We start from the raw sequence: 15585 nt of genomic DNA, 5'->3' as shown, positions 1-15585 counted from the left end.
GAACTTTCATCGATTATTTTTAAATTTTTCTTTAAAAAATTCAATTATTTTTAACAGAATTTGAGGAAATTTCAATTATTTCAAAAAATCCCACTTACTTTTTTATATTAAAATTCAATTATCTTTTAAAAAGATAAATAAAAAAGATAATATTTAGAAGCAAATATTTAATTTTAAATTATTGTGACGAACTTTCCTCGATTATTTTCAAATTTTTCTTTAAAAAATTCAATAATTTTTAACAGAATTTTAGGAAATTTCAATTATTTCAAAAAAATCCCACTTACTTTTTTTTATTAAAATTCAATTATCTTTAAGAAATAGAACTAAAATTTTTAAGAAAAATTAATTTTTCATAATTTTAAATAAAATTTGTCGAAACTTTAATTTTTAGAGAAAATTAAATATTTAAATCTTTTAGAATTAACTAATTAATAAAAATTGTAACTCTTTCGAAATAGTTTTACATAAAATTTGGACCTTTTAATGCTGCTTTCTTACATTCTCATCACATGAGAAGGCATTTTTTAATAAACATAAAATAAAACATTCAATTCTAAGTCTTTGCAAAATTCAAACTATTAGCAATTACTAAACAGAAATTCCTGGAATATTCCTTTTTCCTTTAAATATCTAATGCAATTTTTTTTACAAATTGAATTATTTTCATTACATTTTACAAAATAAAAATAAATTTTATTAAATTAAACAATTAAATAGCTAATAAAATTAAATTTGTTTAATAAATAATTTTTAAAAATTCGAGTATTTTTAAAAAATTGATTTAAAATGTCTCAAGAAACCTAATTTTTGGCAGAATTTTAAATAAAATTATTTAAAATATAAATAATATTTTAAACAATTATTAAATTATTATTTTCTTCACAAAAATTCAAATTTTCAAAAATTTTGTTTATAATTTTCTGAAATTCAAATGATTCTACAGTTCTGAACGTTTAAATGAACGAAATTTATTTATTTCTTCTTCAAATTAAATTTCAATTACTATAATTTTGCGGCACTGTAAAAAAAATTAATTTTAAAGTTTCTAAAAGTTAAATTTCAGTTTATAATTTGAATTGCAATTAGTAATTTATAAAAATATTTATAATAAAAAATGTTCGTTCATTTGAACGATCAAAACTTCTGAATTATAAATTCGATTATTACTGGAAATTGGAATTGATTTTAAGTACAGTTTTTTTAACTTGATTATAATAATGACTTGGACAAATTTTTGGCAGAATTTAATTATTTACTGGAATAAGAAAAAATCGAGATATTGTCTCAAAATTAATTATGATTATGAAAAATAATTGTGAACGTTTAAAGGAAAGAAATTTATTTATTTCTTTTTCAAGATAAATTTTCATTACAATTATTTTGCGGCGCTATTAAAAAAATTAATTATAAAGTTTCTAAATGTTAAATTTAAGTTTTTAATTTTCATTTGCAATGAATAATTTGTGAAAATATTTTTAAAACAAAAAATTTCGTTCATTTGAACGTTCAAAGTTTGTGAATCATTAAAAAATGTTTTTAAAGTGAAAAAAAAGTTCAGAAAGAATTCAAGGTTTTTGAATTTTTCAAAAATCGTTTTCAATAACAAAAGCTAAATTTTTGAACAAATTCTATAAAAATGATTCTTCTTCCAGTATTTTTGATAAAATCCCCCCCTGTGACAACCTTGAATTAATTAAATTCCATTCGATCATTTCGTGAATTCCAAATATTTTCGAATATACGTTAAAATGTATTTTAATATCAATGATTAGTTTTGTTTTCTTCTAGAAAAATAGAAAACAATAGTATAAAATTAATTGTACACTATTGTATACTATTTTGTTAAAGAAAAAAAAATTTAACAATTGTTTTCAGCAAACTTGTAAGTATCCAGAGTTGTAAAGAAATGAATGTGAACTACAAAAATACATACAAAGCTGAGAAGTGAGGGTGACAGGACCTTGGTGATTGATGGGTGGCCTTTTTGTAAGGACACCAATTGCCGGACGTGGTCTTGTGATTCCAACAATTCTGCCAATGGTCCCGGCTGCGCCATTTCCCGTACGTGTGATTGCATTGCCAATGCCATTTATACCGTTTCTCGTCGCTGAAATTTTTGTCTCCTGCGCTGAACCCGGTGCAACTTCAGGAAAGGCAAAATTCGCGTCCTCTGACTCGAGTTTAATGTCCATTTTCCTCCTCTTTGAATCCTCTTCACCGACACCGTTCCAAACCTGCTACAGGCAATTAATTCAAATTAATTCTCAAAAAAGAAGAAGAAGTGAAAAAAGCAAAAAGAAAAAAATATTTTTTCGTATGTACTTGTGTTTTTGTCTTATTTATAAATAGCATTTAATCAAACTCATTTGCCCAACTACCTATATTATATGAGGCATATCGTTTGAGTTCAACTACCGTTGAACCAGCGCGGCAGTCCTCAAAGTCCTACATATGTAGAATCACTTGCGAAATCGCTTGCAACTACGCATATAGATAAGAGCATGTATGTCGGGAATCACTGATTGTACATTTTTAAAGACGTCTACGTAAAGCTTCATTTATAACATGAGTGTTCAATACTGAAAATAGTTTCATTGTAAATCATTTTGTTACAAAGACAAAAATTTATTTTTTCTTCTCTCGCAGAATTTTTTTTTTTTTTTTTTGCATCTCAATTAATAATTTTAGTCTCGTTATAGGCTAAAAACAAATTGACGCCGAAAAAAAATTAATGACAAACAAAACGATTGCTTCAACATTTTCGTAATTTACAACATTAAAAGAGTTCATAAAAAAGACATAAAAAGAAGAAAGAAAATTTAGAAAACTTAAAAAAGTAATTTACAAAAAATTGCCCCGAATAATTTATTTAAAAACAATGTTCATTTTTTTATTCATTATTTTATTTATTTAATTATGTAGCAGATAATACTCAATAAGTAAAAGTATTTTTTATCTAGATTTCAGATTTTTCTTTTTCTCACTGTGAAATTAATTATGCTTTCATTAGCATTATCAGTAATTGTAAGCCAAGATAAGAAAGAAAGATGGAAATCGAAGTATTAAAAAAATATTAGAAACTACTTGCCGGGTGATTTAAAAATACTTGAAAATTTGGGAAAAGAAATTTTAAATTTGTATTTACGAATAATAATTACTTTACAAATAGAACAAACGAATAAAAAAATTTTTTTAAATGAATAAATAAATAAATGAATAAGTAAATAAATAAATTTATAATTAAGTGAATTCTTTTAAAAAATTTTATCAAAATTTTGGAAAATAATTGAGTTCTCATGAAGAGTTTTATTAAAATTTTTATTGAAAGTAATTAAATTCTTTCAAGAAACTTTAGTAAAATTGTATTCCAAATAATTATATTCCCAGGAATTCAGTTAAAATTGTATTGATACTAATAAAATTCCTACCAAAATTTATTTTAAAATAATTGAATTCTTTCGAATATTTATTACTTATTTATGAAAATAATAAAATTTGTAAAAATACAAATTTAATTGTTTCGATGAAAATTTAAATTCTTTCGAGCAATTTAATAAAAATTGTACGGAAAATAATAAAATTCTTCTAAAGAATTGTGTCAACATTTTTTTAAATAAATAAATTCTGTCGACAAATTAAAAAAATTTTTTTTGAAAATACTGCAATTCTTTCGAGAATTCGTAGTTATATTCATTTCATTTAAATTGTATTAAACATCATTAAATTCCTATGAAAAATTATTTTAAAATAATTGAATTCATGAAAAGAATTTCACTATTTATGAAAATAATTCAATTTTCGCCAAGAATTTTAATAAAATTTTTGAAAACAATTTAATTGTTCAATCAATATTTCAATCAGTATTTTGAAAAATTGTAAGTAATAATAATTAATTAGCTAAAAAATGAATTTTTTTAATATTGAATCTTTAACATCTGCGTGTAATATTTGCATAGTGAGTAAATAAATAAAAAAATAATAGAATGAACAAACAAATAAATAAGTAAATAAATAAATTTGCAATTAAGTGAAGACATGAATAAATAAATGAATAAATAAATAAACAAATAACTTAAATACATGAGCAATCCCTTTAAAGTTTAAACATTTAAATAAAGAAACATAAAAAGATTATTCATCGGGAAAATTATAATTAGAAAATCTAAAGAATAATATGAATGAAAATCGAAGCTTTTAGAGACGGAGACAATGATATTCTATTATCTTAAACTTTGACCTCATTAGGCAAACTGTATTTAATTATAGTAGCGAGTTTTGCAAATATCCGGTTATATGTATTTTCATCTGATTATTTTCGGATTGAGTAAAATCTAATTCAAATTGCAATTAATTGAATTCTTAAGAAATGTTTAATAGAGTCTTGTAAATGTATTCCTTTCTTTCTTTCTTTCTTTTTTTGAGGGATGATAAAAAGTTTGATATCATCATCATCTTCAATTTTTTTTGTGTAAACAAAGAACGAGATTTGTTGAGCGCCACTGTGATAATTATGATAAGAAAAATACATATCGTCATTTTGTTGAGAGATAATCTTTGATAAAGAGAAAGACTTCTCCTTGGTATTGTAATCATACAACTGATAACCTGCGATTATTTTGCAGTTAATAATCTTTCTTTTCAGCTTAGATAATTTTAATGATTACTCTCTCTCTCAAAAAAAAAATTGTTTTAGCTAATTATTTCAAGCCGAATTCATTTTCGAGAATTCTTGAAAATCGTGTTTTTTTATCTGCATTATCGATTTTTTGGCAATTTCCTCTATATAATTTTTCTCATGGCTAAAGATTTCCGTTTAGGACTGATTTTCGAGAAATATTTTTTTTTCTCTTTCGAGTAATTCGAAGAATAAAAGTATTTAAATTAAAAAATTCTTGTTTGATTTAAATTTGATAAAGGGGGAAATTTAATTTACTGATAAGAATTCAGTTTTTACGTGGTAATCCGAACTTACAGAAACTTTATTCAGCAATTGCTGTCGTTCCTCGAATCCGAGGCCAGAATCATTTGAATTGTCACAAATGTCCTGTGTTGAATTAGTCCTAATGGCCAGATCATCCGAATTTCTGGTGATAAGGCCGTTGAATGATGTCAACGGAACAGACGATTGTTGCTGCTGTTGTTGAGTATGTTGATGACGCTGATGACTTGTCCTTCGACTAGAGTGAGTTCGATTATTCGAAGTCACTGAACTTCTTGTTATTGTTCCCGTCACCGTAGACGATACGCCACCTGCGTTATTTCCTGCAAACAAAGAAAATTATTTCAATATACAATCAAGAATTGTCAAATATTTTTTCTTCATTTTTTTTTTTTTTAAATAAAGTACAAAAAAAATCTTTTTTCCAATTTACAGAATTTATAAAAAAAAATCTACAGAATTTATAGAAAATCGAGAAAATCTATAGAATTTATAGGAAATTTTACAGAAGAAAAATATTTTTCGTAAATTAACGTTCGGATTAAACTAAAGAACGAAAAGAAATTCAGTGCCTTTTTGAAATTAAAGAAAGAATTCAAGTCTGATTAGATCGTTGATTTCATTTTTTAATCAAATCATTTATATTCATATTTTATTGCATAAAAGACAAAGCAAGGTAACATCGTCCACTTGTAAAAGCATTCTTCGACTTATAAGTTGATTTCTAAATATAAACATCTGTCTTATCTGAGCTGGTATTTTGCAGTTTATCAATCATTCTTTTTTTTCTTCTAGATTGGTTCGTATCAGCCAGAAACTTGCAATTTCCAAAGTGTAATGAAAACCTCTATCTGCTTCTCCTTGTATGAGACAATTTATTTTCAGAGATGAAAAAAAATTTTCAACTAAAAAAAGTTTTCTTATTTTTTTTTCTCTTTTTTTAAAGAATTAAAAATTATTGAAAAAAGAAAAATATTGTCAATTTGATATAATTTTCTTCAATTCAAAGACGAAAAAAATTATATACTTTTTAGTCTATCGTTATTTTGACTGAAAAACATTGAGAGGAACTGACCAAAAGAGTCATTATGAACTGACCACGACTTCACTGACGTCAGTGGTTCAAGGTCTACAAGGAGGTCGTCAAAAGCATTTGTCCAGCACCTTTTCCTTGAAAAAATTTTTTTTTCAAGCTCTTTTAACAAGATCGAAATTAATTTTTGTTTTCAATATTTAATATTTATTTTGCAATTCTATCAAGAAAGTATAAATTGATTATTAAATTGATTTGAGAAGAAAAAAGTATTATACAATAATAAATAGTCTCTTGTTGTTTCTTTTCCTTTTGAGAGCTCATTAAAATTACATAATTTACAGTTAGATCTGTAAGAAATGTTTTTTTTTGCATAAATTCACTGACATTTGTTTAAAGAAAATTACAAAAAGCGAAAAATAAATTTTCCGACTTTATTAAATTAAAAGTAGATAATAAACAAAACAATTACTTTTACTATTCAAATTTTTATTTCATTATTAATAACTTAAGAATTAAGTTTTTTGCATTTCAAATATAATATTATTTTTCATTCTTTAGGCCAAAATCTAAAAATTTAGTATTTTAACAGTTACTTATTAATAATTGTAGAAAAACTAATTTTTATAACCGCAAAATACGGTATTTATTTTATAAAAAAAACACTAAATTTTATTTATTTTTATGTTTTATTCTATGTAAAATTAAAAAATTAATTTTCAGAAATTTCATATCGCTTTCGTTCTAATAAACTAAAATTTTTACTAATTCAGATTTATTATTTGCTTATTTATATTGTAAAAAAAAATTTACATGAAAAATTTAGAAATTATATTATTTTCCATAATTTTGTGATCATAAAAGTGGATTTAAAAAAATTTCATCCTAATTTATTTAAATTATAAATTCAAATCTAAAATAATTTAATTCTCGCGTATTTATTAAAATAAATAATAATATTTTTAATAAAATTTTATTAAAATGTTTGAAAATGATTGAATTGCTTCGGAGAATTTTATTAAAAACTTTTCAAAATATTTAAATTCTTCCAAGCAATAAAATAAAAATTGTTCTAAAATTAACAGAATTCTTCTAAAGAATTTCATTAAAATTTTTGAAAATAATTGAATTTCTTCAAAGGAATTTTATTAAAACTTTTTGTAAATAATTGAATAATTGAATAAATGAAAATAATTTTGAAAATAAAAAATAGCAATTAATTAGTTAATAAATAATAGAAAACTATATATTACTTTGGTAAAAAATATTTTTAACTGGGTATTAACAAATTAAACTTTTGAATTATAAATTTATAATTGAAAGTTTCAATCTTGGATTTAAATAATTCGAGACAAAATAGATTTTCACTGATAATTCCTAATTATATAAAATGGTAACTTCGATTATTTAAAAAAATAATAATCTTTAATTTAAATCACTGATTATTCGATGAAATTAAATTCGAAAATTGCTAAATCGGAAATGAAATCTGTAAAATAATTGAGACATGATAATTAAAATGTCTATATTTAAAATTGTAAATTCGTAATTCATTTTCGACTGATGAATCAGAAAATTCTTATAGTATACAAAAAAAACTTTTTTCTACAAAACAAAAACATATTTTGAAAATTTTTTCCAAATTAATCGATTTTAGACTTTTAGAGAAAATAGACAATTAGCTAATGACAGATAATTATAATCCAATAATATGAAAAAGAATTTTCATTTTTTTAGGGAAAATAGTCAAAATTAAAATTTTTTTTTTTTTTTGATAAAACTAAAAAATACTGAGGAAGTTTGTTTTGAAGTTCATTGTTTAAAGAGTGAAGAAAGCGTTTTTGTTTTTAAAAAAATTGTATATGCAGAATAAAAGTAATAATATTTTGAATTTTCCCGGAATTATTCACGAATAAATAAATAAATACTTTGTTATTTAAATAAATAAATAAATCTGATAATATTGTATTGTGGATTAAAAAAAATGTTTTTGTGGATTACACGTATAATGGTAACACGGTATAAAATTGTAATTTATACAAATACACAGACCTCTGTGAATACACCAACTTCATGAATTTATATTGTTCTATTGAGACAACCAGTTTTTTGTGCATCTATTTTTAATATTTTAAACAATGATAAACTCTCGTACGATTATAGTTGAATTTTCTGGAAAGTCTAAACTAAAACTTACAAGTTTATTATTAATGAATCAATAAAGAAGTAGAAAAAAAATTATATAGCACCTGCATATTGAATATATGCATTTATTAATTCGCAGACGTAAAGATGTGAAAACGAGATATTATCAGAGTATCATAAAAGAATCAAAAAAATGATTTATTCTCTTGATTTTTCACTTGGAAAAATATTTTAATCGTGGTATAACAAAATATTATTCTTACTTGTGCAAACAGGCAAGAAATTCAATTATTATTTTTTTTTTTTTTTAAATGTAATTCAAAAATTGTCTATAGAGTCAGATTTTGTTTCTGTTTTTAGTAATTTGAAAATTTCAACAGAGTTTTTGGAATGAACAAAATAAAGTGAGTAAATTTTAATATTTATAAACCAAAAGCTAAATTGGCTGAAATTTTTGTGTATTTTTTACTACTTGTGAAGTAAGTTTTAGTAAATTTTTAATAACAAATTTCTGCGCCTTTCCGAGTCAACTATTACCAAAGTAAATTTTACTTTTGTTTTAAAATTACATGAAATACAAGAAAAAAAGTAAAATTTAATATTAAAAATTGTTATATCCAGAATAAATTTTACTATTTTCAAAGGCAATTTTTTTTTATAAAAATTAGAAAAATATATTTCAAAAATAGTAAAATTTACTCTAGAAATAAGTATATTTAATAGCTAATTGTAATGTTCTAGGAAAATTTGAATAATTTTTATAAAACAAAAAAAATTGATATTGAAAATAGTAAATTTTGGTATTAAAAATCATTATTCCCAGAGTAAATTTGATTGAAAATTAATAAAATTATTTATGAATAATTTTTACAATTTTAATAAATACTAGATTGATAGAAGAATTTTTAGTTAAAAGTACTAAAAAAATTGAAGTTTGCAAAGGTTGCAAATGATTCCACAAAATTCAATTATTTTCAAAAGTTATAGAAATTCTTCGCAGAATTTCAATTATCTTTATAAATAATAAAATTCTTCTTCGAAATTCAATTATTTTAAAAAATTTTAATAAAATTCTTGGCAAAATTTCACAGGAATTCAATTATTTACAAAATTTTAAATAAATTTCTTTGAAATAATTCAATTATTTTCATAAGTAATAAAATTTTCACAGGAATTCAATTATTTAAAATATAAAATTTCATAAAATTTTTTGAAAAATATCATTTATTTAAAAAGATTTTTATTAAATTCGTTGGGAGTGTTAATCGGGAGTGTTAATATGAATAATTAGGGTATAGATTGAAAGATTGATATGTTATGAATAATATTTAGACCCTAAAATGGTTATTTTTCATGAAATAAAAATAATATTAATTAAATTATGAAACTCTGCACTGCACTAATTATGGGACTATGATTTCTGTATGTACGGGTGTCCCATAATGAATGTTCCTATTATGAGACATTTATTTAATTCAATAAGTAATTAGAATTCTATTGACTTATCCTAATAATTTGAATATTAATTATAAAGAATAAAATACAATAAACAAATTCTGGTTTAAAAAATAATTATAAAACTAATTTTTCTGGTAGAAAATTAATGCGAAAAAACTGAAAATATTTGAGGTTATGTTTGCTGTATATTTCCTGTGTGTCTCATAATAGGGATAGCAAATAATAAGTGCACCTAATGTGGGACGGTAGTCTGACGAAAAACTTGGCTTACCTTAATTTAAAAGCTAAAATGCAAATAAACATTTCTTATTAAATTAAATGCTATACACAAATAATTATTCTTTTAACGTGTAAAATTTTTTGAAATAAGTAGAAATTTCTTATGACCAATTTTAATTGCATTTATTTTATTTTTTGTAATACTGTCTCATAATAGGGACAAAATTGTAAATTGTCCCATAATTGGGACCTTTACCTTATTTTTATAAACTTGATATTGAATAAAATTCGTTGCAAGAATTCAATTATTTATATAAATAATAAAATTCTTCGCTGAAATTCAATTGTGTTTAAAAATTTTTTAAAAATTATTATCAAAATTTCAAGTATCTTTATAAATAATAAAATTCTTTTCCGAAATTCAATTATTTTAGAAAAATAAATTTTTATTTATTTATTTATTTGATGTGTATACGGGTAAATTTTAATAAAATTCTTGGGAAAATTTGAATTATTTTCATAAATAATAAAAGTCATTGCAGAATTTTAATTATTTTTTATACAATTTTAATCAATTTCTTCGAAAAATGAAATTATTCGTAAAATTTTGATTAAAATTTGTCAAAAGAATTTATAAGATTTTTGGAAATAATTAACTTTTTTTTGAAAAATTTTATGGTAATTTAAATTATTACAAGTTGTTGAATTTCAAAAAGATTTGAATTTAAATGTTTTGAAGAATTTTAATTCCTGCTGAAAAATAATAATGATTAAATATTTATTTAAAAAAGAAGTTATTGATGTTTTTGAATAATTTTACAATTAAAGAAATTTGTAAATAAATGTAATAGAAATTTTTTTTGAGTATCTAATAATTTTTAGAGTCAATCAGAATATTCTTTAGGGTCAGGGAAAAAGAGAAAATTTTGTCTGGAAATCAGGGAAAAATAAAATTAATTTTATAAATTTAATTTTTAAATATTGCAACTAGACAGTAATTTTAAAAAAAGTGCCAAAAAGTATCAATAGTCTCCTGAGGCTTGAAATTTTAAAAAAATTCAATAAAATTGCTTCTTAGGTACTTTTCTTGGGAATGTATCATAATAAGTAAAAATTACTCTACACTTTTGGAGTAATTAGACTGCTATAGAAGAAATTATTTGATTAAAATTACCGATTACTTGACTATTATCAATTAAATATTTACTTGAATCAAATAATTTTTATTTGAGTAATTTAAATAGTTCAATTCATATTAGCTTCAAATTCTGAAATTATTGGTTCAAATACCATTTAATTGACTCAAAAATTATTTGATTTAAGTAAATATTTAATTGATGATAATCAAGTAATTGATTATTTGATTAAAATAATTTTTTTTTCACTGTGAAAGTAAAACACTAAAGTATTTACTTTACAGTTACACACTATTAGAAAAATAGGCTCTTTGTGCAGTTTTCCGAGTGTAAAATTAACCTTTAGGAATCAATACCATAAAAACTATTTTTATTGCCTAAAAATGCCACTTTCGACACTGTTTTTTTATCCACACGGTTCTTTTATCAAAACACGTTTGTGTCAAAAACAGAAATTCAAATTTGACAATAATTCAAAAATTAAAAAAAATGCTTCGATTATTTAAAGTTTAGCGTTAAAAAAAATTTTCCTCGCCTCATTCGGTATGACCTAACTCGAATAAAAATCCAAAAATCACGACTAAAAAATTTCTAGAAATTTTAGAAATATTCCACTTAAAACATTTTCTCTGTTTCATTTTTTTTTGTTCTTTTTTTTTGAAAGCAGTGTTGGAAAAGCAGTTTGAGTTCATTGAGATAATTGCGTGGAGGGTGAAGTTGCAATCGTCTTGAATGGTATATCGGAGACGACGCAACTGGTGGTGGTAGTGGTGGTGAGTTTGCCTTAATTTAAAGACATAGGGTGAGTACGACGTAATGGTCATCACATGAACACGTGCAGGTGCATTTGTGTACGTGTTTGTCTGTGACGAGTTAAAGGAAAATCACAGAACGATGTCAACGACCTAGGAATCATATGCAAAATTCCTCTGGGATCTAGGACACGTTTTTATATATAACCATACCACACATGCATAATACTCTTTATAAATCAATACGAGATTTTTTCCTTTCCATCCCATATCAATTTTACCATACTATTATGTATTTTTTCATTAAAATTAAAAAACATCAGATTCAATTCTCAAGCTGAGAAAATATTTTACCCTCTTTAAATAAAAAAAAAAAACAAAGGAAACCACAGCGATTATATTTGAAACGTATTTTGCATCAATGATACGTCAACTTAAACTTATAATCCGAGACAATCGATGCCAGCTATTGCTTCGATCGAGCCTTCAAATTGAGCCTGGAAAATTTTCATTCGATTCTACTGGAAAAATTTCTTTATTCAAAGTATAATATTTCGACCATTTCGATTGATTATATTTTTTTTTCACAGTTATCAATCAATTTTCATAAATAAATGCAGTTAAATTAATTTAGAATGGGGTGGAATTTTTCTTTCTCTTTGGAAATTTCGCTAAAACTAAAAGCAAATATTATAGGAAATTATTCTCAGATTCGAAAATTTCTCTAATTTTTGAAAAAAGGATATTTTATTTGGCAAAGATGTCCTTAAATTTTCGAACATTGAAATGAACGAAATTATATTTATTTCTTCTCCAAATTCCAATTATGTATTAAAAATAGCATTAAAAAAATTAACAAAGTTTCAAATTATTTAAATTACATTTATAATTTTATTAAAGTCAGTAATTTTTAAAGATAATTGAGCTACAGGATAAAAAAAAACTCGATTTGCCGCTCGGACGGTTTAAATTATCTAAAATATTCAGATTCAAAAATATACTTTTAAGGAAAAAGAGTTGCGCATTTTGATTATCTACAAGAATACGTATTTGAAATTTTTTTTACAATCTATTTACCTTTATTTTTTCATGGGGGCCTGACTGACGTGAAAATTCCCTGTTTTTTAAATTTCGCCAAAACTGGAAGCAATATTTTATGAAATTATTCTGCAATTCTATATATAAAATTTCTCTAATTTTGAAGAAAGAATATTTTTTTCCCAGAGAAAAATTTTAGCAAATTGGATTCACATCAAGATGAATATTAATAGAGTGGATTAATTCTTCTGTTAATAAATAATGTCGGGCCTCGGATCGACTTTAAGGTGCAAAAAAGTCGCTTTAGCCGATTAAAGATACAAAAAAAATTTTTTTAAAGTCGTTTATTTTATTCAGTGTTGTCACGAAACTTCTATTTTGTATTTTCCTGACCATTCACTGACTTCTAAATTAAATTATTAAAAACTTTAAAGATTTGGTAAAATAAATATCTAAATCCTCTTTCGTTTAAATAATGGAAAAATTTATTTTTCCACAGAACCACAATTCTTTAAATTTCAATCCTCGTAAAATTTAAATATTTCTAAGAAATAAAATTGTGACCTCTTCATGAAAAATATAATAATAATAATAATAATAATAATATTTTAATTTTAACAAAAGTCTTAAAAAATAGATTTTTTAAAAATTTGAATTTAATTTCTTTAAAATTTGAATATAATTGAATTTTAAAAAATTTTGATGAAAAAATTCTAAGAATAATTTTTTTTGAAACACTGTAATGTAAATATTTTCAAAAATAATTGAATTTCTTAAAAGCAATTAAAAATAATCAATTTAAAAAAAATTTTTTTTTTGCCTGTTAAATAAATAAAATAAAATAAAAATAAAAATTTTTTGAAAAATTTATTCAAAAATATTGAAAACGATCATTTTTTCAAAAATTTTAACAATTATTAATATTAAAATATTATTAAATATTAATAATTAAAAAATGTTAACATTAATTATGGTTTGTAGTCATTTGTATTTTCGGAAGTATGTAATTGAAAGAATTGAAAATAATTAGGTATATTTAAAGAATTTATAAGAAAAAAAAAAAATTTTAAGAATTACTTTTGCAAAAAATATTTTAATATAATTTTTTCAAAATAACTTTCATTAATTTTCATTTTCAAATTTCCATTCAAAGATTTTTTATTAAAATTATATTTTCCTAAAGTTTGGAATGTTAAAATGAATGTAATTTCTTTTTATTTAAATATTTTTCAAAACTACTACCTATAAGAAATGAAAAAATTGAAATTAAATATTTACTTATATTTAACAAACAATTTATTATTATATAAAATAATTTTCTGTATAAAGAAACAAATTAAAAGCAGAAAAAATACAATTTTTCGTTTGAACGTTAAAAACTTTAGGAATATAAAATTTTTGAGAATTGAATTATTTTCAAAGTGTGTAATTAAAATTCTTTAAAATTAAATTTTCAAAAATTTTAATGAAATGCTTTAAAAATTTAATTATTTTTAATGAAATATTAAAATGTTCCAATTGTTTAATTATCTATTTCAAAACATTAATTATCTTAAAAAATGTATTCAAAAATAATTTTTGAAGTATTTTACTGATTTTTTTTCATACTATCAAAATCGAAATATGCTAAATTTTGTACCAAAAGAATAATATTTGGTTGCAATATTTGGTAGAAAAGTCTCATTTATTTTTAAAAATAAGTCGAAAAAGTCCTAAAAGTCATACTATTCGAGGCCTGTAATTTTAATAATTAATAATTAAAATACAGCATTTTATTCATATTGATGTATAAATTTTTTATAATATAATATATTGTAATAAATAATAGTTAATAACTAAATTATATAAAAAATTTATGCAGCAATATAAATAAAATGATGCATTTTTAATGTAAACAAACAACTTTCATTCTGAACTGTTGAGGATCATCATCGTCATCATCATGATCGAAAGTTGTCGAAGTATCAGGCAACAACTTACGGTTTGGATTTCTAGAGAGAGATGTTTGCGTTTTATTCATATCTAGGAAAACTGATGGCAATTCGACGTAGCCTCGATAACAGGATCGATAAACATCGTTATATACTACTAGATTATGAACAGAATAATCGCACTAACCACAGTGTTCTCGAGTCTCAAGGCTGAGGTAAGTGTACCCTAAGCATCAAAGCCAAATGCATCTTTAAAAAGGTATTCATTAACGAAATTTTTCACAAACTAATCAAAAATTCAAAAGATTTCATGTTTTTTACTATTTAAAAACACACGAGAATTCACAAATTCTAGAATATATTCTTACAGACTATAATAATAAAAAGATATAATATTTCTGTAAAATTCACTTTTTTTTTAAATTTTAAATATTTTTTTCCTCCGAAATAATGTCAAAGAAAAAAATTTTCTTCAAAAATCGTTAAAAATTCATTTTTGAATATGAAATATTCATCGATTTCAAGAATGGTTTCTTCAAGTGAAAAAAAAAATGTTCTTTAAATAAAAGAAAATCACGAATAGATCTGTTCTTATGGCTTTTATATAGATAATTCAAACGATATTCGATCTTTCCTCTCCAAAAGGAGATGCGATTAAATTCACTGATATAGTTAAAGAAGAAAAAAAAGAAACATTTGTATTTTTACATTTCAGAAGCAGAATAATAATTCAGTTTGATTTCAATATTTTTAAATAATACAAATGCTCCGGTGAAAAATGCTTTCGACTTTCTTTCGAAAGAAAATTTGAATTTATATAAAAAATTTTGATTTAATAATAAATGCTAAATATTTATAGTATTTTTATATAAAAGTACAGATTGATTTTCTAATTGCTATTCAAAAATTAAAACTAAAAAATTAAGAAGAT

At 22.5% G+C, this 15585-nt stretch overlaps 1 protein-coding gene across 4 annotated transcripts in view; it reads right to left on the bottom strand.

The window, feature by feature from the left end:
- Positions 1–15585, bottom strand: part of LOC122503783 (nuclear factor of activated T-cells 5-like) — a 58690-nt gene that overhangs the window by 18133 nt on the left and 24972 nt on the right. For 2 of the 4 annotated variants that reach the window (XM_043614470.1, XM_043614467.1), the window contains exons 2-3: positions 4976–5265; positions 1937–2240 (exon numbers count right to left, since the gene is read on the bottom strand). In XM_043614470.1, the coding sequence (XP_043470405.1) occupies positions 1937–2240; positions 4976–5265 (594 nt within the window). The remainder of the gene's footprint in view (positions 1–1936; positions 2241–4975; positions 5266–15585) is intronic. The other 2 variants (XM_043614469.1, XM_043614468.1) reach the window with 2 other exon arrangements.

This window comes from Leptopilina heterotoma, unplaced genomic scaffold (genome assembly GCF_015476425.1).
Source record: "Leptopilina heterotoma isolate Lh14 unplaced genomic scaffold, ASM1547642v1 Lhet_27, whole genome shotgun sequence".
Lineage (NCBI taxonomy): Eukaryota > Metazoa > Arthropoda > Insecta > Hymenoptera > Figitidae > Leptopilina > Leptopilina heterotoma.
Note: the sequence above shows the minus strand (reverse complement) of the source record. Positions and strands in the feature narration are given on the sequence as shown.